This window comes from Rhineura floridana, chromosome 18 (genome assembly GCF_030035675.1).
Source record: "Rhineura floridana isolate rRhiFlo1 chromosome 18, rRhiFlo1.hap2, whole genome shotgun sequence".
NCBI lineage: Eukaryota > Metazoa > Chordata > Lepidosauria > Squamata > Rhineuridae > Rhineura > Rhineura floridana.
In genome coordinates this window covers 1,249,188-1,271,131 of record NC_084497.1, presented here as the reverse complement: position 1 = coordinate 1,271,131, position 21,944 = coordinate 1,249,188, and the positions used below count along the sequence as shown (strand labels likewise).

General features: G+C 49.1%; 1 protein-coding gene across 6 annotated transcripts; it reads right to left on the bottom strand.

The window, feature by feature from the left end:
* Nucleotides 1-346: 346 nt before the first annotated feature.
* On the bottom strand, nucleotides 347-21,643 carry MFSD12 (major facilitator superfamily domain containing 12). 6 transcript variants are annotated; one of them, XM_061602131.1, is made up of 10 exons: nucleotides 21,098-21,636; nucleotides 10,881-11,091; nucleotides 8,572-8,704; nucleotides 8,126-8,323; nucleotides 7,155-7,247; nucleotides 6,018-6,110; nucleotides 4,464-4,634; nucleotides 3,311-3,405; nucleotides 1,709-1,839; nucleotides 347-847 (listed from the first exon to the last, which is right to left on the bottom strand). In XM_061602131.1, the coding sequence occupies exons 1-10, from the start codon at nucleotides 21,369-21,371 to the stop codon at nucleotides 756-758; spliced, it is 1,491 nt and encodes a 496-aa protein (XP_061458115.1). In that variant the 5' UTR covers nucleotides 21,372-21,636; the 3' UTR covers nucleotides 347-755. The 6 variants fall into 6 exon arrangements, 3 of the variants coding, with proteins under 3 accessions (XP_061458115.1, XP_061458116.1, XP_061458117.1); XR_009759587.1 differs by lacking the exon at nucleotides 1,709-1,839 and having other exon boundaries at nucleotides 760-847; nucleotides 8,126-8,327; nucleotides 21,098-21,640; XM_061602132.1 differs by lacking the exon at nucleotides 1,709-1,839 and having other exon boundaries at nucleotides 760-847; nucleotides 21,098-21,639.
* Nucleotides 21,644-21,944: the final 301 nt, after the last annotated feature.

The following is a 21,944-nucleotide window of genomic DNA, read 5'->3' as shown; positions in this document are numbered from 1 at the left end:
CCTCGCCTGCAGAGCGCAGGGATCCGCTGGGTACATACAAGGGGTGAGACTATCCTTCAGGTATAAAAACTTACAAGACATGTGCAGATTGGAAATGAAGCAGTCTGTCCACCCAGAAACCTGCAGGAGCAAACAGCAGTGATGGCAGGATGGCACGTAACTGCCCCAACACCGTCACGAGTGAAAGTCATCATGGATGTTATTGTCTTTGTGGACACAACGATACCAACAGAAATAGTTGCTAATTTTTAATGGTTTTGCGATTACTGTGAGCTGCTTAGAGCGCACAATGTTGTTGCTGCAAAAGCAGAATGCAAATGTTAAATTAAATAATTAACAACCCCAATTTCTTGCCTCCTTCTTTTTTTAATTAAAACACACCTTTATTTATAATTTTTACACGCAAGTAGATTTGAAAAAGAAAAAGTGGTCTGTTGGAGGGAGGGAAAATGGGGAGTGGGTGGAGAATGTATTCCTTCACGTGGCCTAGTAACATTGCGTTCAATGTGCAAAGGAAGGGCGGGGTGGAGGAGCTGTCCCCTGGTGGCAAAACAGATTTGTGCAAAATGTGCTTGGGGGCAAGGGTGAAGGCAGAGAAGGGAGCGAAATAGTTGCCAACAGTTCCATTCCCAGGAAAGAGAAGCAGCGAAACCGTATTGGATCAAGCAGAGGATGGCCAAATCTTTGGCTCTTCTGCGCTGTGGCATCACCCGACGTTTCCCAGGTCGACTCCCTCCTTCCGAGAAGGCAGAGCCTCAGTTGACAACAGCGGACTGCTCTCCGCCCTCGGGGTGTCTGAGTTCTCTGGATCTGCCAGATCCGGCCAGCCCCGTGACAGAGATGTCATCTGGGGAGGGAGAAATTAAAATGAACTTCTTGGCACAAGGTTTCCAGGGACAGCAGGCATTTATTCACAGGGCCACATGAAAGAGGGGAAAATGGCTGCAAAAATGAAGGCTTGCACCCAAGCAAGGCCCCACCTAAACTATTAATTTAATGCTTGGTTTCCCCAAAGGATCATGGGAACTGTAGCTTGTTAAGGGTCCTCGAAGTAGTTAGGAGACCCCTCTTCCCCTCACAGAGCTACAATCCCCAGAGTGGTTTAACAATCAACCCCTCTTCCCGGGGAAGTCAGGGAATTGTAGCTCCGTGGAGACGAACGGGGTCTTCTGACACCTCTCAGCACCCTTCATAAACTACAGTTCCCAGGATTCTTGGGGGGGAGCCAGGACCTTTAAAAGTAGTATAATATTGCCGCTTTACATGAATGGTACAGATGGGCCTACGCCAATATTGCCTGCACTGACTGGCAGTAGCTCTCCAGGGTCTCAAGACAGGATCTCTCACAGCCCTACTTGGACCTGGGATCTTCTGCATGCAAAGCAGGTGCCGGCCACTCGGCCCGTCCTGCCCCTCGGATTAGCCAGTCCCTCCCCCTCTTCCCGGGGAGGGGCTCTCCTCTCTCCAGAGGGAAGGCCTCTGCGAAAGAGAGGCATTCCTCCATCTCTCGCGTGCAGCAGCAGAACAAACCAAAAGCTGCTCTTTAGGTCAGGGGCACTGGGGCAGGGGCGAGGGCCTCCAGATGTTGAGGACTCCCAACCCTAGTGGCCATTCCGGAGCCCAACAGCATCTGGAGGGCTCCAGGTTGGGGGGCTGCGCTTCCGTTGGCCTGGTCCCTGCCTCCGCCTCAAGGCAAAATCCCACTTACGGAACCGGACCCGGACGGGCCATATCATGACGCAGGCGAGGAAGAGAGTGGCCACGACAGCCATGCCACCAGTGACGGCCACCATCACCCAGTGGTAGAATGCCACACAGCTGTTGCAGCAGAGCTCAGTCCTGGGTTTGGGGCGGGGGGGAGAGCAGGTAAAGAAAGGGGGGAAGGAGATCAGGAGGAGTGAAGCAGGACGGCCTTGGCTTTTCCCGACACACCCAGCACACATGTGGACTGATTGTGTGATTGTTCTGCAACCAGCTCGAGAGCCAGTGGTGGTGTAGTGGTTAGAGTATCCGACTGGGATCTGGGAGACCCCGCTCGGCCGTGAAGCTCGCTGGGTGACCTTGGGCCAGTCACATTCTCTCTCAGCCTAGCCTACCTCGCAGGGTTGCTGTGAGGATAAAATCAGGAGGGGGAGAACCATGTTTGTACACCCCCTTGAGCTCCTTGAAGGAAAGGTGCGATATAAAAGAAGTAGTAATAGCAGTAGTAACAGTAAGTGTCAAGACACAACTGGATCAGACCAAGATGGGTCTAGCAAGCCTAGTATACTGTTTCCAATGGGAGGACAGCCAATTTCCCCTAAGAAGCCCACAAGGAGGGCATAGGAAGCTACCTTATACTGAGTCAGGCCATTTATCCACCTAGCTCAGGATTGCCAACCCTGGCTGGCTCATCGGGGTTTCGGGCAGGGGACCTCTCTCTCACCCCTACTTGGAAATGCCAGGGATCAAACCAGGGCCTTCTGCACCTGAGGCAGAAGCTCCCCCACTGAGCTGCAGGCACGAAGGCAGTATTGCTTGACTCCAAGCATCAAGTAAATCAGAAGTAAACTGCTCCTGCACATGGAAGTTCCATTTGGAACTCTTGGTGAAAGGCTCCATACGACATTAAGAGGTTTGCTAGATCAAACCAAAAGTCTGTATTAGTTCAGCACCTTGTTTTTAACTGTGGCCAGATGTCTCCTCCAGAAAGACCCCTGGCAGTGCATGGAAAGCTACAACTAGAGATGTGAACACACTCACACACACACAAATACTGGAATGCTTTTTGGGGAAAACTTTCCCCAATTTTTTCCATTTAAAAAAAATAAACAGAAAAATTCAGAAAAACCCAGGAAACAAGCAGTTTTTCCCCCCTGAATGTTTCCTTTTTCTTCTGGGCCGCCACATCTCTAACAACAGCCCTCCCTTAGTTGTTTGATCCCAGCATTGTTTATTCTGTGTTAGAGTGCTCCTGCATACAGAGGATCCACTGAGTTCTCACAGCCGATAGCTGTTAATAAGACAGCTACCCATGAACTGGTGCGATTGTCTTTCAGAGCTCCTCTTCCATGCTCAGGTCAAGAGACACACAGATGGTGCCGCCAATGCCACACAAAAGCCCAGGTGGGCTTAGGAAATAGCCACTCACCTGGCCAGCTGTCATGAGCAGAAATCAGGCAGGAAAACTTTGCAAAAAGCAGTTATTTCCCCCCTCCCAGCCCTCCCCACAGCGTTTCAAATCACCTATGAGCAGGGAGAGGCCACCAAGCCAAGTGTTCTGCAAGAGAGTGTAACTCACATGGCTCCTGTAAGCAACACGAGAACTTACGGGCAAGGGTGCAGGTTCTGGATGATCATCACGGCCACCCCATTGGCAACTTTATCTGTGAAGCTCATGGCTCCATAGACGAAGGCCCCGCTGTGCTGTGAGGAGAAAGCAAGATTGCCTTTGGCTCCAGAAAAGCTGGGTGAGCTCATCAGCTGGCCCTGGCCAAAGAGCAGAAAGAGGCAAGCCTCACCGTGTTTTCCCCCAGTCCCGCTTGAGGCTTGCCTCTTCAGTGCTGCTCGTCCCCCTCCTTTAAACTCCAAGCCTCAGGCAGGCAGGCCGTCCGCCACCCCCTTTGTGCCTCAAAAATCTTAGAAGCGTAAGAAGTAGGCATATAGGAGGGCTAACGTTGTCCCCATCTTCAAAAAGGGCAAAAAGGAAGATCCTGGGAGCTTCAGACCAGTCAGCCTGACATCGATCCCTGGGAATATTCTGGGGCAGATAATAAAACGGTCAGTCCGTAAGTGCCTTGGAAACAATGCAGTGATTATGACAAGCCAACACAGATTTGGCAAATCCTGCCAGACTAATCTCATCTCATTTTTCGATTGGGTAACCTCCCGGTAGACTATAGGAATGCTTTGGACATAATACGTCTCAACGTCAGCAAAGCTTTGACAAAGTGCCCCGTGATATCCGATTCTTCTTTGATTTTTCATATTTCTGTTGATGGTGTGGCTTGTACCCTACTTGTATAGTCATTTTGACATGACTATTTATGTAAATGGCTTAGATATTTTTCATTAGGCAGTAAATAATTTTTGCTAAAATCAATCACCCCAATGTTAGGTTCAGTAGGTAGCATCCAATGCTGGCCCTACTCAGTTGTAACGGAAATCACTATCTTAGGTCTATTAATTTCAATGGGTCTACTCCAAATAGAATCCAGTTGGATAAAAACCCATTATTTCCAAGGGAGGGGGTTACCAATGCTTGCTTCAAGATACCTATTGGTGAATGCCAGCTCTTTTTAGCCAACAACAGATGGATGGATGAAGCTCCTTTTCCAGGAGCACCAGCTCAAGGGTTTGGGTGCCATAAGGACTAGAAACCTAGCTTTAAAACAAAAAGGACACCCTCAACTTTGAATCTCAACACCACATTCTGGATTCACCTGACAGGATCACCCACACCCGCAGTACATGGCCCTAAGTACCGTGTTGGTCCCGATGAGGTCGGCCGTCATGGAGAGGGACGTCACGAGAATAGTAGCCGAGCCGGCCCCAAGGAGAATGGCTGCCCCATAGACCTCCAAGCCAATTTGCTTGGCCAGGGCCACCCAGCAAGCAAACGCCAAGATGGTCAGCAAGCCCAGAGAGTAGGTGAGCTGGTCCCAGAAATCAATAATAAAAAAGACACATTTTGAGAAAACATAGGAGGAAAAATGGCTGGATTAATCACAATCCTAAGTACTTAGCGGAACAGGGCTGCAGCACAACGTCCAAGAGAGGAAAAAAACTTCCTCCTTCCAAACACTCTTGTTGTTAAAGATTAACAGATTTCATCATATGCCACCTTTCCATTTCTTAAAAAAAAAGCAACACAAATGAAAAACAGTTTAAAGCTGGACACAGAGAGAAGTCAACTAAATTGAGAGGGAGAAGACAGAGAGCCAACACTATAATCCCCATCCTTTTGGAATAGCACTTTATGAAAATTACATAAAATATAAAAATATTAACTGAGCACAAAAAAATGTTTTCAACTGGTCTCAGAACACACAGGAGGCAGAGGCATCTACTAGATATTAGAAGATCTGGGGCACAGAGACCCAGACCTCAAGTTTGCCTCTGGGTTAGGGGTGGCCTGGGATAGCAAAATTACTTTTACAAGAGTGAAGTGCTGGCGGGGCAGGAGATCTGGGGCACAGTGCAAAGGATTCAGGACTGAACTCCTTTGAGACATAGTCCTCGAAACTGTGCCCAGCCATCAGGGCTAGATAGATACTTCCCCTAAAGGACTGTGGGAAAGAGAGTAAAAGCTCTCAGGGCCCTGACTTGTATTCCCAACTTAGGTGAAAAGTAAAGGTAAAATTACAGCGCTCTCCCCCTCAAAGACGTACTAGGGTTACAGGCTTACAGGACACAGATCTACCCCCCCAAAAAAGGCAAGTAATGCACCATCAAAAATCAGCACTGCTGAAATGAGAGTGTGAAAATTAGGCACAAGTCAAAACACGGGTGGAAGATGTCATTTGTGAAAAAGTTCCTCCCGCCTCCGAAATGTACCCGAAGTTTCAGGGACACGTGAAACAGAAACAGAAGACTCTCACTGTCATTTGCCTAAGTGCCAAAGTACAGTCATGCTGGCTATGTGATCCCTGATAGGTTGGACCAGGTAGCCAACAAGAGCAACATTTTTTTTAAAAAGGCATCCGAGAAGGAAAATGGGAATCAACAAACAGGAGCCAATCAGGGAGGAAGAGAGTTCAGTTTGGGGGAGGGCTTTGGGGCGCTCTTTTAAGTGCTGAGAAAAGCCGTCAAGCCCCAAAATTCAGCTGATCCCTAGTCAAAGGCTCGTGGCACAACCAAGATTTCCAGGAACCCAGGAAGTCTACCAGTGGTCCATCTAGCTCAGTACTGTCGACAAGGGCTGGCAGCAGCTCTCCAGGGTTTCAGGCAGGGGGTCTCTCCCAGCGTCGCCTGGAGCTGCCATCGGGAACTGAACCTGGGACCTTCTGCATGCAAGTCACAGTTTCAGAACTACTCACGTTCCTGCCGATCCTCTTGTTCACAGTTTTCATCAAGAAGGAGGAAAGGAAGCCACTGATGTACATCACCAAGGGGATCGTGGCGATGAATTTCTATGGAAGGGCAGGACAGAAAGACAAATGGGGCGGAGTCAGACAACCGTTCTCTTTGGAGGAGGCAACATGGGTTGCAGCCAGCCACTCGCCAATCTCCAGTGCGCTGAAATCGTTCACCAGGAACAGCTTGATCCGGCAACTGTGCAAGAGCCCGTGCGGTCTAGGGGTGCTTAGCGCAAGGGCATCCCAATGTGGTTGCCGTCTAGCCACGGCTCAGCTACGACTGCCACCGTGGGAACCTAGGAACTGCCCTGCTGGAAAAGGCACAAGGGCCCCCCTCTAGCGGCCTGTTTTCACGGCGGCCACCCAGATGCCCATTTGGGAAGCCCCACAAGCAGGACCTGCGCGCAGGAGCAACTCTCCTCCTTGCGATTCTCAGCAAATGGGTGTTCAGAGGCACTTACTGCCTCCGACCATGGAAGGAGAACTGAGCCGTCGTCGATGGTGGCTATTGACACACACCTCCTCCACGGATTTGTCTAACCCTCTTTTCAAGTCATCCAAGTTGGTGGCCCCCATCACTGCCTCTAGCGGGTGCAAATCCCATAGTACAAATCATCCGGCCCCCAACAGCCATCCTCCGCTGGCTGCGGCAGATGGGAGTTCAACAGCAGCACAACAGCCTGGCAGCCCCAGGTCCTTCACGCCTGCATCACAGGGTACGTATTTGTTTATTAAACTTACATCCCACCCTTCCTCCTGGAGGAGCGCAGGGCAGCTAACTCATCAACAAAACAATTTAACAACAACAACAGCAAAAAGCATTCTAAAACCATTATTTCATCCAGTGGGCCTGGCAGCCCAGAGGTCAGTCTCCTTCAACCATCAAAATGCCCATGTAAACAGGTATGTAACCACAGGCTGGCCAAACCAGCCCTGTGAGGTAGGTTAGGCCAAAAAAACACTCAAGGAGCGTGCACAGCAGGGCTGGTGAGGGGTGTGGCCTGGGTAGAGAGGAGTAGAGGAAGGTGCGGGGCTTAGGGAGATCCCTGAGGGCCAGGCAGGGAGGCCTGGAGGGCCGCTCCTAGAGGGCAGACCCACCTTTGGAAGCAGCAGCGAGTTGGTCAGGTACATGGCGATGTAGGTCTGAGAGAGGTTGACGATCAGCCGGGTGGCCATATACAACATCGCAACCTGGGAGGAAAGAGGATGCGTTGTGTGCACACAGGACTGCAGGAAGCTGCCTGACACTGGGTTAGACCCTTCGTCCATCTAGCTCAGTGCTGCCTGCACTGACTGGCAGCAGCTCTCCAGGTTTCACACAGAAGTCCCTCCCAGACCTACCATTCTTTCTTAATTTTTTGATTATTAGATTTATATCCCACCCTTCCTCCCAGCAGAAGCCCAGGGCAGCAAAGAAAAGCTCTGAAAACACCCTAAATCATCATAAAAATACACTTTAAAATATATTAAAATGCAGCATCTTTAAACGCAGGGGCTCTGTGGCCCTTGCCCAGAATAGAAATGCCCACTAAGGAGGCTCCCTTGCGCTGAGTCAGACCATTGGTCTGTCCAGCCCCTACACTGACTGGCAGCAGCTCTCTGGGGTTTCAGAACACGGGCTGTTCCCCGCCCTTCCCAGAGATGCCGGCAATTGAACCCGGGACCTTCTGCAGGCAGAGCAGGTGCTCTGCCACTGAGTCATAGTGCAGTTTGCCACTATTCTCTGCTTTGATTCGGTAATGAAGATATGAAAGTAGCTCCGAGCAGGAGTCAGACCAGCAGGCCACCTACTGCCTACTCTGACTGGGAGAGGCTCTCACGCATCTTTCCCCCATCATGCCAACCAAGATTCTTCTACCTGGGACTGATCATTTGCAATGCTCTTCAATTCACTTGGGGGGGTTCAATTAACGCACTGCCCCAAGCACCGCAATCAACAGGGCTGTTGACAGCTTCATTTCAGTTCTCAGAGGCTTCCGGGACAAGGCTCCCTACATCCGGGAAAAAGGAAGGGGCAGAAGAGACCCCGTCACCTGCCCCCAACTCACTCGCCTTCCTCCCAGACTCACCTGGTAGAAGGCGGGCTCCAGGAGCCAGTTCTTCCACAGGAGGAGGGGCCGGACGGGGCTTTTCTGGTCCGGAGGCAGCAGCGGCGTGTGTTCCTCGGGGTCCGGCAACCTGGCAAGCGGGCGACTTTTCTCCTTGGTGCCGAGATGGAAGAGGAGCGATGTGATGGCGCCCACCCCGACAACAATCAGAGACAGGTTCTGGCTCAGGAGGAAGGAGGGGGGGGGAAGCGGAAAGAGAAACTTTTTACTTCTTGTTCAGGGGAGGTGGAACATAACCATCGTGGCTAGTAGCCGTCCCCACTATGAACTGGTCATATCTGTTTTGAAGCCACCCACGCTGGCGGCCATCACTTCCTCTTGTGGCAGCGAGTCCCGTAGCTTAACTATTCCAGGTGCAACAGACACACAGCTCCTCCCCCAAGCCGCCCCCTCCTGCCCATCCTCACCCGAAAGACGGGGATGTCGTGACGTCCAAGGTGCTGGGTGTGCTCCTGGGGCCCAGGGCAGCCCCCCTGGAAGTGCAGGAGCAGCCAGGCCACCCCATAGACCGTGATGTTCGCCATGACAGTGAAGGCATATCTAGAAAGGAGTGGGGAGGGAGGAAAGAGATGAAGAAATACAGGAAGCCAGCCACCAGGGACTGGGAACCACTCAGCGGCCACATTCCCTGCTGAACAACCTTTTAAGGGCCACCTGTGAGTGGCAGGCAGGGCCAGGGCAACAAAGGCAAACTTCTCCTATGTGCTGCAAGCTGGTTTCCACACATGCTGTCGCAGCCAGGAGGCACGAGCCCAGTCCAAGGCACCTCACTCCCTCCTCGAGAGCTTTTGCCTGGCTGGGAAGGAGGGCCAATGCTTGCGTGTGTCTGTGGCCTACGGAGAGTTTAAAGGGCCAGGGAAAGAGGGCTGAAGGGCCGTATTCCTCCCTGTGTTAGGAAAACCACAAAAACAGATCTGTACTCAGCTCAGTGAATTTTTAGCTGCTGCCTCAGGACCCTGAAGAGCCAGACCTGCCAAGTTTCAAAAAAGAAAAGCTAAGCTTCTTTGCCCCCAGCTCCCCCCAGGTCCGAAACTGAGAAGAAAACCTCATTTAAACAGTTCTTGCAGAAGAGCTGCAAGTTCTGGCTGCTTTGCCTCATGCCGTACAAGCCTGGGCATTTTGGGTGTGGAGATGCTGCCCTCTAGTGGTGAAAGTGTGGCATAGCGGTTAGTGTGTTGGACTACGACCTGGGTTCGAATCCCCACACAGCCATGAAGCTCCCTGGGTGACCTTGGGCCAGTCACTGCCTCTCAGTCTCAGACTGAGGCGATGGGAAACCCCCTCTGAATACAGCTCACCATGAAAAACCTATTCATAGGGTCGCCATGAGTCTGGATCGACTTGAAGGCAGTCCATTTCCATTTTCAGTGGGGGGAGGGAAATTCTCTTGCACGGTTAAGATTTATCTCTCTCTGGCCTGAAGCAGTTTTGGGAAATGCGTGTCAGGAGTTTGTCACAGTCCTGGCCACGAACTTTTGCCTTAATCTTGTCAGGGATCGTTTACATATATAGGGATGTGTGTGTGGACACACATGTAGTGTTTGCTCTCTCTCTCTCTCTCTCTGCCTAGGGAGGAGACCAGAGATGAGAGGAAGATTGGGCACAGCTGTCCCCTCCTCTATTCATCTCCTCAGTGACCGAGCTGTTGCAAATCCCACCAGTTTTGAGAACCTTTTTTCAAAAATTAAGTTCCTAGTCCTTATGAACCCAAGCTTAAGCTAGAGTAGCAACAACTGGTGGAATCTTTGAAGCCCTGACCGCTCAGACATCAGGGGCAGTCCAGGGCATAGTCTTAACGCAGCATCTGGGGTGGGAGGTGGGTCCCTCTGTCCCTAGCCGCAGACCCCTGAAACTGCCCATTCCTCACTGCAATTAGGCCCGAGGGGGACGGAAAGCCTTCTACTGTAGCTAACAGAGGCTTTTCTCAAGGCTAATTGTTGCAGGAGTCTGAGACTACAGCTGGAGAGGGGAGGTTAGCCAGCTTTGTGCTTTTCTGGGAATGTTTCCCCTCCCATCAGGCTTGGAGGAAAAAATTAAACATACTATTGACGACTCTGACTGGCAGCAACTCTCCAAGGTTTCAGACAGAGAACATTCTACCTGGAGATGACGGGGACGAATGCCCACTGAGCTATGGTTGTTCCCCTAAATATGAAGTAAGATTCTAGTCCTCATGGTCCTGAATAAACAGCTGATTTAAACAGAACTAGAAAGCTGCCTTATATGGAATCAGACCCTCGGTCTGTCTAGCCCAGTGTTGTTTGCACCAGCGGTTCCCAAACTCCCCCCCCCAAAGGACCACTTAATTATTTTCCTGCCTGTTGTAGGAACTGCAACGTGCTGGGCTAGACGCCGTATGATTTTTAATCTTATTTTTCATTGCTTCTTTTATTGGCTACATTATATTTTATTGTGTTGCAACTTGAACTCTACGCAATGCCAACTGTAATACAACAAAATACAATTTAAGGCATCAGAGAAGCAACAGGCATATAATCAGACATCAGTTTGGAGCACTGAATGTGTTCACGCCACGGACCACCTGGATGAAGCTCGAGGACCCCCGTTTGGGGACCCCCAGCCTACGCTGACTGCCAGCGGCTCCCCTGGGGTTTCCGGCAGGGGACTGAGCCCAGACCTTCTGCATGCAAGGCAGGCGCTCCGCCCTGGAGCCGCAGCCCCTTCCCCAGGACAGCCGACGGGAGAAGGGCCTCACCTGAAGGCCGTGAGCTCCACCTTGTCATGGTCGCTGGTCACCAGCTCCGGGATGAGCGAGAGGTGGGAGATCTGAGTGGCTGCCCAGCCAAACTGGAAGATGGCGACGAAGGGGATGAAGTAGATGAGGGCGGCCCACTGGGGGGTGTTCTCCGAGCAGCCGAGGCAGGGGCTGAAGATGAAGGGGAAGGAGAGGAGGACGCAGACGGTCCCTGCGAGGGGAGGGAGGAAGGAAAAAGAGTCTCCGTCAGCAGGCTGGCTAAATGAGCCCTTTTAACGAACGACAGAATTTTATTTATTTATTTATAAAAATATTTATATACCACTATTCATAAAAACAGCATCAGAGCAGAGACACAGAAAAGCATTCCGCAGGGGTTTAAACGTCAGAACAGAAGGTGCCTGCTGAATCTGCAGTGGCAGAGCGTTCCACAGGACTGGGCCAATAACACTAAAGGCTCGATTTCTTGTTGTCAGATGAGCCTCACTAATCTGGGGGATGACCAATGATATTCCAGCAGAGGTTCTCTGTGATCGGGCCTGGGATGTAAACTGTTCGGGTGGTCCTTAAGGTACCTTGGACCTAAGTTGTTCAGGGCTTTGGAAACTAATAGCATATGGGCAGACAGTGCAGTTGTTTTAAGAAGGGTGTCACATGTTGTCGGCCACATAACACCGTTGCTCAAAGTCTAGCCACCGCATTTTGCACAGCCAGAGCTTTCGAACCAGGCCCGAGGGCAGCCCCACAGAGAACACGCTGCAGTATCCAGCCTTGAGGCTTCCAATGCATGCCTCTGCCATACGTGAAGCAGCACCCACCAGTTGCTTCAGACATCTTGCATGGACAGATCTTTTTGCCCTGATCCGTAATATTAGCCCCTGCTTCTTATCTGTTTGAATACTCGTGTGCAATGCTGTTTTGAACAACTATTGCCATATATCTGCCTATGAAGAAACGTTACACTATCTGGGGCTTTTTGGTTTAGAGGAAAGGCAAGTTAGAGGTGACATGACTGAAGCATTTAAAAGTATGCATGACATGGAGGAAGTGGATAGACAGAAGTTCTTCTCCCTCTGTAATAACACTAGAACTCACAGACATTCGATGAAGGTGAAGATTCAGGCAGACAAAATAAAGTACTTCTTCACAGAGCGCAGAGTTGAACTCTGGAATTCACTCCCACAAGAGGCAGTGACAGCCACCAACTCGCATGGCTTCAAAAGAGGATTAGAGAAATCGATGGAGGAGGCTGTCAGTGGCCACTAGCCACAATGGCTATGTTCTCCCTCCGCAGCATGCCAGTTGCTGGGACTTGTGAGTGGCAGCAGCACGGCTGCTTGTGGGCCTTTCCGCGTTGGGGCATCTGGTTGGCCACAGTAAGGACAGGAGGCAGGACTCGATGGACCCCTCTGGCCTGACCCTGCAGGGCCGCCTCGCTTACGGTCTTGTGTCCCGTTTGCCACAGTGGAGGGGACTGGCTGGCACACAATGACACGACATCACGTGAGAAGGCGTATCGCCGTCAACGAGGCCTCTTTGGAATGACCAGCGCTGATAGGTCTCCTGACACAAGCATGCTTCTAAGGCCTCTGGAGGAAGGAGAAGACATCAGTCTCCCTGGACTGGAGTTGAGCTAAACGCCAGCAAAAGTTTTTACCAAAACATCTTTGCTTTTTAAAATCACTATTTCTTTTTATTTTTGTGATGGCATTTATACTTTGTGGTTTTTTAAAAAAATATGCCTCCGAGTCTTTTTTTAAAAAAAATCAAAGAATGGCAAAAAAACATTGCATGAAAAGATTAAAACCAAAATTAATATTCAAGTAAGCTGCAGAGTTGGAACTGATGTGCAAAAATTCATCACTGTCAATCTCAGCCTCAACTGGAACTAGGAGTGGCCGGCTTCCTTGCCATTTGCGCACATTCTGCACCTGGCTTTGCCATTTCATAACCAGAAGGGAGTGGTTCACGCTTACTCCAATTGGCCCACGTTCACAAAGAGGACACACCTCTCCATCGTGCACTTCTACGCTGCCTTTCAAAAGGAAGTGGCCCAGCACAGGTCAGAACTTCACCCGTGAGACCATTCCTCCCCCTGACGCCTTCACAATGTCATTTGTGCAGCAGATATAGACATGGATGCGCAACAGAGTCCCCCATGAGAAACTCAACCGTGCAGCCGATCCCTGCGGAAAGTACTCTTGCCAGCCTTATGCTTGGCACTGCCGACCAGCCGGCTGTTGGGCACCTGCGCAAAGGACTGTGGCCGGTGGACGGGGCAATCTGCCAGTCTGATTGACAGGGGGTTGTCCCAGCCCCTGTCAATGTCTGCCCAGGGGAGTGATCCAGCTTGCTGGGCCAAAAAGATGACCCACCATGGTCCATCAAGAGAGTTATGCCAGGACTTTTTGCAAATCGCTTAGAAGTCTTTACATTCAAGTGGTAAATAAATGTTGTTAAATAAAATAAGACTTCACTATCCCTGACTTGAAAGTCCTGCTTTGATTGTTTTCATTGCTCTTTTAACACTTTTAAATTGTCGTACAGTTTTAATGGGCTTGTACTGCGACACCATTTATTTGTGAATGTTTATTTTAATGTTCTGATGAAATTGTTTTAATTATGTGCACCTGTAGTTTTTGCAATTGGCTTTATACTGGAAAACCACTTAGAAGCCACTTTGGCCAATTAAGTGGTAAATAAATAAATAGATGATGATGATAATAGTAATTTTAATAATAATATTATTTAAAAATAACTATTGTCCAAAGACAGGAACAACAATCATTTCCCCATTTGGACAACAGTTATTACAAAGCTTGACTGCTTACTGGTTTGGTCAGCTGCCTGTAATATGTTGCAGAGCATTGCTTTAAAGAGTTTTGATGCAATTTTTTATTCTTGAGAGTTGCTATGAGATCCTTTGGGGAGGAAGGGCAGGTTCTCAATTTGAAATAATAAATATTACTTCCACTATTGTTTCTTTTCACATATCTCACCACAAAATGAAGCTAAAATTTAGGCAACAGCACTCACCCCTTCCCCCAGCCTCTCAGTGCATTCAAAAGCAGTTCATGAACATTTGTGGTTTGATGTCCTGTCCCCCCCCCCCACTTCACCCTCATTCCCCAATCCTGGGTAAAGTTCAACTTTTTTTATCGTATCTGTTTAACAAGATCGTCATTTATCTAGAGAACGAAGAAGTTTCCCTACACTGTCACAAGACCCTCGTCCAAAGCTTAGTCCTGCCCAGCTTCACTTAAAAAAAAAAAAATTGGGCCGCCCCCACTTCCCACAAGAGGCCACTTTGCTTTTTGATGATTAAGCTGCCCGTGATTTGAGTAACTGAAACGGAACAGGAAGGATCCAGTCCTCATGGCCAAAACTCTGCCCTCAGTCTTTGGTTTCATCAGAAAAAGGAAGTTGGCTTCTCAGCTGGAACAAAGAAGTCACATGTGCAAGGCTCATGCATCTGTGCCTTCCGATTCCTCTTTTAAAAATAAAAAGTTATCTCGGCTGCCTGCCCACCACCTGCCCCTCCCTCCCTCCCTCCCTTATCGAGGACCAACATTCAGTCCTCTGCAAAAAAAAAAAACATTTTTGGGGAGATGTTTGTGTTTTTCTCCCCTTATTATGCTACATTTTATTTATTTATTTAAAATATTTCTATCCCGCCCTTCTACCCTATGATAGGGCACTCAGGGCGGCTTACAGTAAAATCAAACAGGTACATAATAAAACCGTACACAATAAAAATCACAAAAACATTAAAATAAAATACATAAAACGCAATTAAAATACATAAAATAATATATATATATACACAGACACAGGCATATATATAGGGAGTGGCGCTGAAGAGACTACTGACTACTGTGTCGATTATGGGGTTTCCGTTACATTTTAATATGTTGTTTTTATTCATTGTAAACCACCTTAAAATGTATTCTTTGGAATGCAAAGTGGAATACCGTAAAACACAACAGAAGAAGCAACACAAATACAACTTTAAAAATATGCAGCATCTGGCACAGCGCATTGTCATGGCTGCCACCACAAGCAGACCCTCAAGCAGTTTTCAAGCGGTCCGTGGGGGGGGGGGAAAGCTTGGGAACCCCACTGGTTTAGGAGAACATATTTTTTTTAAAGGATGACCTTCAGAGAACCAGCCATCCTGTCACTCGCTCCAAGGGACATCTTGAGCTAAACCCAACTAAGCTCTACTCATCAACTAAGCTCTACTAAAAAATCATGATCCCAAGTTAGTCATGCCCATTACCACTACTTCCACTTGGACATTAGTGCCCAAGCTCACTTGGTGACCTTGGGCCAGTCACTGCCTCTCAGCTACCCTGCCTCACAGGGTTGTTGTGAGGATGAAATGGAGAGGAGGAGAACCACCTTGGGATACAACTGCAATGAATCATAATAAAAGGTACTTCCACTCTAGCAACAGAGCTCAATTTTGGATGACATATAACCTCAGCATGACACTGAGAGAAGGACATTGATCCTGGACATTAAGGTAGGGTAGACCTATTTTAAATTTTTAAAAAAACAAAACACCTTGAGTGTTCTTTGCACAACACATTATTTACTTATGGAACTCATTGCTCCTAGATGTCAGCGACAGCAATGTGCTTAGACGGGTCTGAAAAAGGATGGTGGTTGTGCACATTCACACAGAGGGTAGGTCTATCCATGGCCAGTAGCTATGAAAACTAAATGGAACTTCCATGCACAAGAGCAGTTTATCTAAACACCAGATGGGGCACAGAAGGGCTGTAGCTCAGTGGAAGAGCTCTTGCTTTGCACTTCCTTATGTCAGCTGTCAAGTGGCCAAGAAGAGATCTGCATTTGTAAATCCGACTAGACGTCTGGCTAAATTGTAGTTTTAGGACTTGCCCTAGAATCTGGACCATTTTTATGAGTGCTGTAATTTGACGTTTTGAATTCACAATTTTATTTTTATTTTATCAATTTTTGGGCATATGATGTTTTAATGCTTTTAAGTGCTACTGGATGTATTAATGTCCTTCTGTATTTTGATTTGCCATGTTATGACCTGTGGCTATAACACTTTGCCTACAGCTTAAGTTACTTACACAGCATGCAAAAGGTCCCAGATTCCATCCCTGGGGTCTCCAAGAAGGACAGGGGGAGACGCCCGCTTGAAATCCTGCAAAGCTGCTGCCAGTCAGTGTCAGCCACGCTAAGCTAGACTGAGCAAGGGCCTGACCCTGCATAAAGGCAGCATCTGGTATTTTGGAACCAAAAGGGGGGGATCTAACCCTGCCCCTTTTTGTGGGCCCGTCAGTACAAGTACGGTGTTTGCCCAGCGTGACCGGGGTCCACATGCCAATGACAGGCGGGGCCACAGACAAACGTGGACAGAGGGATGAACGGGTCACTTACTGTATTCCTTGTGCAGAAGGCTACACTCCAGCCGCGCCAGAGTTGGTGGTTTTTACACCTCTCTCCACATCCAAAAGGCATCATCGCAGCCAGAGCACACTATGGTGAAAAGCACTTAAGGAGGGCAGAGCTAGGCCAGTGAGGGGAGTGGCTTGGGAACTGCTCCAAGGGCCAAATAGAGAGGACTGGAGGGCCACATTTTGCTGTGAGGTCTGATAGTCCCCACACTTAGATTAAACCCTGAGAAGTAGTGTGGTGCAGTGGTTAGAGTGTTGGACTGGGACCTGGGAGACCAGCGCTTGGTCATGAAGCTCACCAGGCCAGTCACTGTCTCTCAGCCTAACCTACCCCACAGGGTTGTTGTAAGGATAAAATCAGGAGGAGAAGCATGTTTGTATGCTACCTTCAGCTCCTTGGAGGAAAGGTGGGATATAAATGTAATAAAATATAAACAGCAAAGCACAGCCTATGCTGCAGCAACAGCACCTGAAGAGTAAAATGGCCACAATCTCCTCTCCAGGCGTCTGCATGGTTTGGACTTAGCGTTATCTGTGAACCAGGATCAAGGTGTTAGTCAATGAACGTCTAAGCGACCCACCGGAAAAGGAGTGGCCTACCTTACAGGACTGATGTGGGGCTAACAGAGAGCCCTCTCCCTCTGTGCCCACCTTTAAATTGCAAGGTTCTTGGGCTAGAGGCTCTTGCACTCAATATACAGCAGCACACACACCGGGCCCGGATGGCATCCACCCGAGAGTTCTCAAAGAACTCAAAGGTGAAATTGCTGATCTGCTAACTAAAATATGTAACTTGTCCCTTGGGTCCTCCTCCGTGCCTGAGGACTGGAAAGTGGCAAATGTAACGCCAATATTCAAAAAGGGATCCAGAGGGGATCCCGGAAATTACAGGCCAGTTAGCTTAACTCTGTCCCTGGAAAACTGGTAGAAAGTATTATTAAAGCTAGATTAACTAAGCACATAGAAGAACAAGCCTTGCTGAAGCAGAGCCAGCATGGCTTCTGCAAGGGAAAGTCCTGTCTCAGTAACCTATTAGAATTCTTTGAGAGTGTCAACAAGCATATAGATAGAGGTGATCCAGTGGACATAGTGTACTTAGACTTTCAAAAAGCGTTTGACAAGGTACCTCACCAAAGGCTTCTGAGGAAGCTTAGCAGTCATGGAATAAGAGGAGAGGTCCTCTTGTGGATAAGGAATTGGTTAAGAAGCAGAAAGCAGAGAGTAGGAATAAACGGACAGTTCTCCCAATGGAGGGCTGTAGAAAGTGGAGTCCCTCAAGGATCGGTATTGGGACCTGTACTTTTCAACTTGTTCATTAATGACCTAGAATTAGGAGTGAGCAGTGAAGTGGCCAAGTTTGCTGACGACACTAAATTGTTCAGGGTTGTTAAAACAAAAAGGGATTGCGAAGAGCTCCAAAAAGACCTCTCCAAACTGAGTGAATGGGCGGAAAAATGGCAAATGCAATTCAATATAAACAAGTGTAAAATTATGCATATTGGAGCAAAAAAACTGAATTTCACATGTACGCTCATGGGGTCTGAACTGGCAGTGACCGACCAGGAGAGAGACCTCGGGGTTGTAGCGGACAGCACGATGAAAATGTCGACCCAGTGTGCGGCAGCTGTGAAAAAGGCAAATTCCATGCTAGCGATAATTAGGAAAGGTATTGAAAATAAAACAGTCGATATCATAATGCCGTTGTATAAATCTATGGTGCGGCCACATTTGGAATACTGTGTACAGTTCTGGTCGCCTCATCTCAAAAAGGATATTCTAGAGTTGGAAAAGGTTCAGAAGAGGGCAACCAGAATGATCAAGGGGATGGAGCGACTCCCTTACGAGGAAAGGTTGCAGCATTTGGGGCTTTTTAGTTTAGAGAAAAGGCGGGTCAGAGGAGACATGATAGAAGTGTATAAAATTATGCATGGCATTGAGAAAGTGGATAGAGAAAAGTTCTTCTCCCTCTCTCATAATACTAGAACTCGTGGACATCCAAAGAAGCTGAATGTTGGAAGATTCAGGACAGACAAAAGGAAGTACTTCTTTACTCAGCGCATAGTTAAACTATGGAATTTGCTCCCACAAGATGCAGTGATGGCCACCAGCTTGGATGGCTTTAAAAGAAGATTAGACAAATTCATGGAGGACAGGGCTATCAATGGCTACTAGCCGTGATGGCTGTGCTGTGCCACCCTAGTCAGAGGCAGCATGCTTCTGAAAACCAGTTGCTGGAAGCCTCAGGAGGGGAGAGTGTTCTTGCACTCGGGTCCTGCTTGCGGGCTTCCCCCAGGCACCTGGTTGGCCACTGTGAGAACAGGATGCTGGACTAGATGGGCCACTGGCCTGATCCAGCAGGCTCTTCTTATGTTCTTATGTTCTTATCATGTCACCACAACATAAATCATGGCTGTTAAGGTATGCAAAATGCACTCACACTTGAAATGTGCTTTAGAAATGCAAAATATCCCCACCCTCCGGCAAGTTATCTCCTCACTCAAACACTGCAAGAGATGGCACCCTCTTGTGCCTGGCGTGACACATCCAATGGTTCATTGGATACATGCAACAGTCACTTTGATCTCAGCTGGGGAATAAATAAATACAGTATCTTTTTTCCCCAAACAACTTACACAACAAATCCCAAGGCAACAGTAACCAAACTGACACAATTATTAAATAGCGCTCAGAAATGTTCTATGCGGGGTCCTTGCCCACAGGCTCACAACCTGATAGACATGATACAAAAGGAAAGAGGAACAGGGAGGGCTGAGGAAAGAAAGTACTGGGGCAGCTGCTCCTTCACTGCATAGGGCCAAGGCTGGTCTCTCCCTTGCCAGCCTGATCTTCCTAGCAAGCAAAGGGGGCGATCTCCCAGTGGTGTTTAGTGCCCTAGCTGGTGGGAGAGGTTTGAGTGAGTGATGAATAAAAATAAAGATAATATTGCAAAATATTGTAATGCATTGTGAAATAATTAAGCAGGGTTAGCGCGGTTTGTGTGTAAGAATTCTGGCACCTCTGGGCACGGGCAGAGTTCCTTCCCAACTACACCAGGAGACAAAGGGTGGTATCCATCCTTAGTTACCCTCGAGAGCAGAACCTCTGAAATGAACAACCATGACTGAGGGCCTCTCCTGTCAATGGGCCTACTCTAGAGCCCAACGTTTTTGTTTCAGCTCGAGGTTCCTGATCAAACGCAAGCTGCCTGATTCTGCCTGAAAGGGGCAAAGGGACAAACTCCCAACCAGCATGCCAGATTCAGACCAAGTTGCAACCCTAGAACAAACTCACAGAAAGCCCTGGGGCATGGCGGCCTCTACGCAGCGCCAGAGACAGCAAGGCTTGGCTTCAGATGATGTAACAAAAGTCAAGGGACTGGAAAATCTCCCTACAAGGTGACAGAGGTTTTATAAAAATTATGAGTAGCGCATGCATTTGTATATTTGTGTTAATGTTTTTAGCTGCTGTAAACCACCCAGAGAGCTTCGGCTACGGGGCGGTATATAAATACATTAAATAGATAAATAAATAAATAATAGTGCCGAAGTTTAGACTTTCTCACTCACACACACATTTACAGAACTTGGGGTCACCCAATGAAGGCCATAGGTTCACAATCAACACATACTTTCCCCACAATCTTAACTCACTGGGGAACATCTGGAGGATCACAGGGTTCCAAATTCCTGGTCTAAGAAGCAGCATTCTCTGGTCTTCTACACAGGCCTTCCCCTTCTCTCTCATGAGGAATGTCTGCTTCTCAGATCAAAGAGGCGGAACCTTTATGGTCCCTCCTGGACTGCGGTGCCCATCAGCCCTGACCATTGTCCATGTTGGCTACAGGGGACTGGAGGGCGCCATGCTGGCAATCCCAAGCAGAGTCTCCTTGGTTAGTATCAGTACACCTCTGCATAATGGGGGGCAAGCAACTGGGACATGCTCTACCTGTGGGGCCTCGTCAGAGAGAGGATTGCAGGGTCTTTCCTGCACCCAGTGCTCGCCATGAGCTCCCAGCACCCACCCGCAAGAGGCAGTATACCACTGGATAACAGATGCCCCAGACAAATCAGCTGCAACCTCCCAGCCACCTTGCAAGTATCTGAGAAACAGCTAGTGGGAAACTGAATGCCGCACTCCCTGACCCTTTGGACCGAGTCTCGCAAGGCTCCTTGTATAGCTTTAGGAAGAGTCAGATGCACTTAACAGCTATTGACCAGGATCAGCTAAATCAACTCTCCATGCTCAGGGGCAGTAGCACCACCTAATAAAAAGATGGCAGGGGAGTTTTTTTTAATCCGCATCTGCTGTATTGGATTTGCAAGTTTATATATATACACATATATATCTGCATAAACGCAAGATATGCAAGTGATTGATCACACACATATAGAATTTATTTTAAGTATGTAACAGTATACATGCAAGAGCTTATACTGTATTCTGAAATAGCTTTTCTTCATAGGAAGCAAGCCATAACTGAAATTAATAGGATATTGTTTTTTAGATGGGAAGTTATTTTGATATTGATGATGCTCACTGCGAGATGTTTCATAGAAAGCAATTCATAATTACAGTAGACTAAAGGAAATTGCACAAATAATAAGAATGTAGGAGAGGTCTCTTGTCCTCCCCCCCCCCAGCTTGGAGCTAGCTGTCAGAAGCAACAGGGGCCCAAACCTGGCGTGAACCAGGCAAGGCCAGTCCTGCCTTCCCTCTCCTTTCCTAAACCGCCAACATGTACCCCCAACCCTTCCACCTCCAGACCCCGTTTCGCAGCGAGCTTACCAGCCAAGTGCCAGGACTTCCTCCGCCCGTAGCGCCCGCAGCCGCGGCCCTGATCCGCCTCGTAGCCCACCAGGGGCGTGCAGAAGCCGTCGGCCACCTGCCCCGCCAGCAAGAGCGCCCCCGCGTGGCTGGTGCTATAGCCCAAGACGGAGTGGAAATACACCAGCAAGTAGGTGAACCACATCGAGGCGCAGAGGTCGTTGAGGAAGTGGCCCACCGAGTAGCTGAGGCGGGCCCGGAGGGGCAGCGGCGGAGGCGGCTGGGGGTCCCCCATGGTGCCCGGCCGCGCCGCCAGCCGAGCGTAAAAACGCACCAGCAAGGCGCATCAGCTCCGCGGCGAGCGAGCGCCGAGGGCTGGCCCAGCCCGACCCGAGCGAAAGCAGGGAAGGCCGCCGAGAAGCGCAGTTACCGGGGAGCGCTGCCCAGCCATGCGTCCGCCGAGGGGCTTTTAAGGTCGCCGAGAAACCCCTTGGCGCGTCCCGATCGCTGGCTCCGCGGCGCCCCCAAGCGGGCTGGCACGCTGTCGGGCAACAGCGGCGAAGCCTACAGGAGCCAATGGGCAAGCTCCGGGGGCGGGAGAAGCCACGCCTGGGCGCAGGAGGAGTCAAGCCGGCGCTTCCCGACGACGCAGGGAAGGGAGGGCCGCCAGTCTCGGTGCTCTCCGCTTCTCCTTTTCTCTAGTTAAACACATTTCTGCAGAAATTTGGGGATTTTTTAAAAAATCCTCGTGACGATTCTTCAGAATTTTAGTGATAAATGTAAATGCACTGATTCCGACTTATGGCGACACTATGAATAGGGTTTTCATGAGGCTGAGAGGCAGTGACTGACCCACGGTCACGCAGTG

Excerpts from the sequence above, each read along its gene's own strand:
- MFSD12 (XM_061602131.1), bottom strand. The coding sequence starts at position 21,371 with ATGGGGGACCCCCAGCCGCCTCCGCCGCTGCCCCTCCGGGCCCGCCTC. Across the intron at positions 8,705-10,880 it reads GTGGAGCTCACGGCCTTCAG|ATATGCCTTCACTGTCATGG; the intron begins GTGAGGCCCTTC and ends ACTCCTTTCTAG. Across the intron at positions 4,635-6,017 it reads ACAAGAGGATCGGCAGGAAC|CTCACCTACTCTCTGGGCTT; the intron begins GTGAGTAGTTCT and ends TTCTGGGACCAG.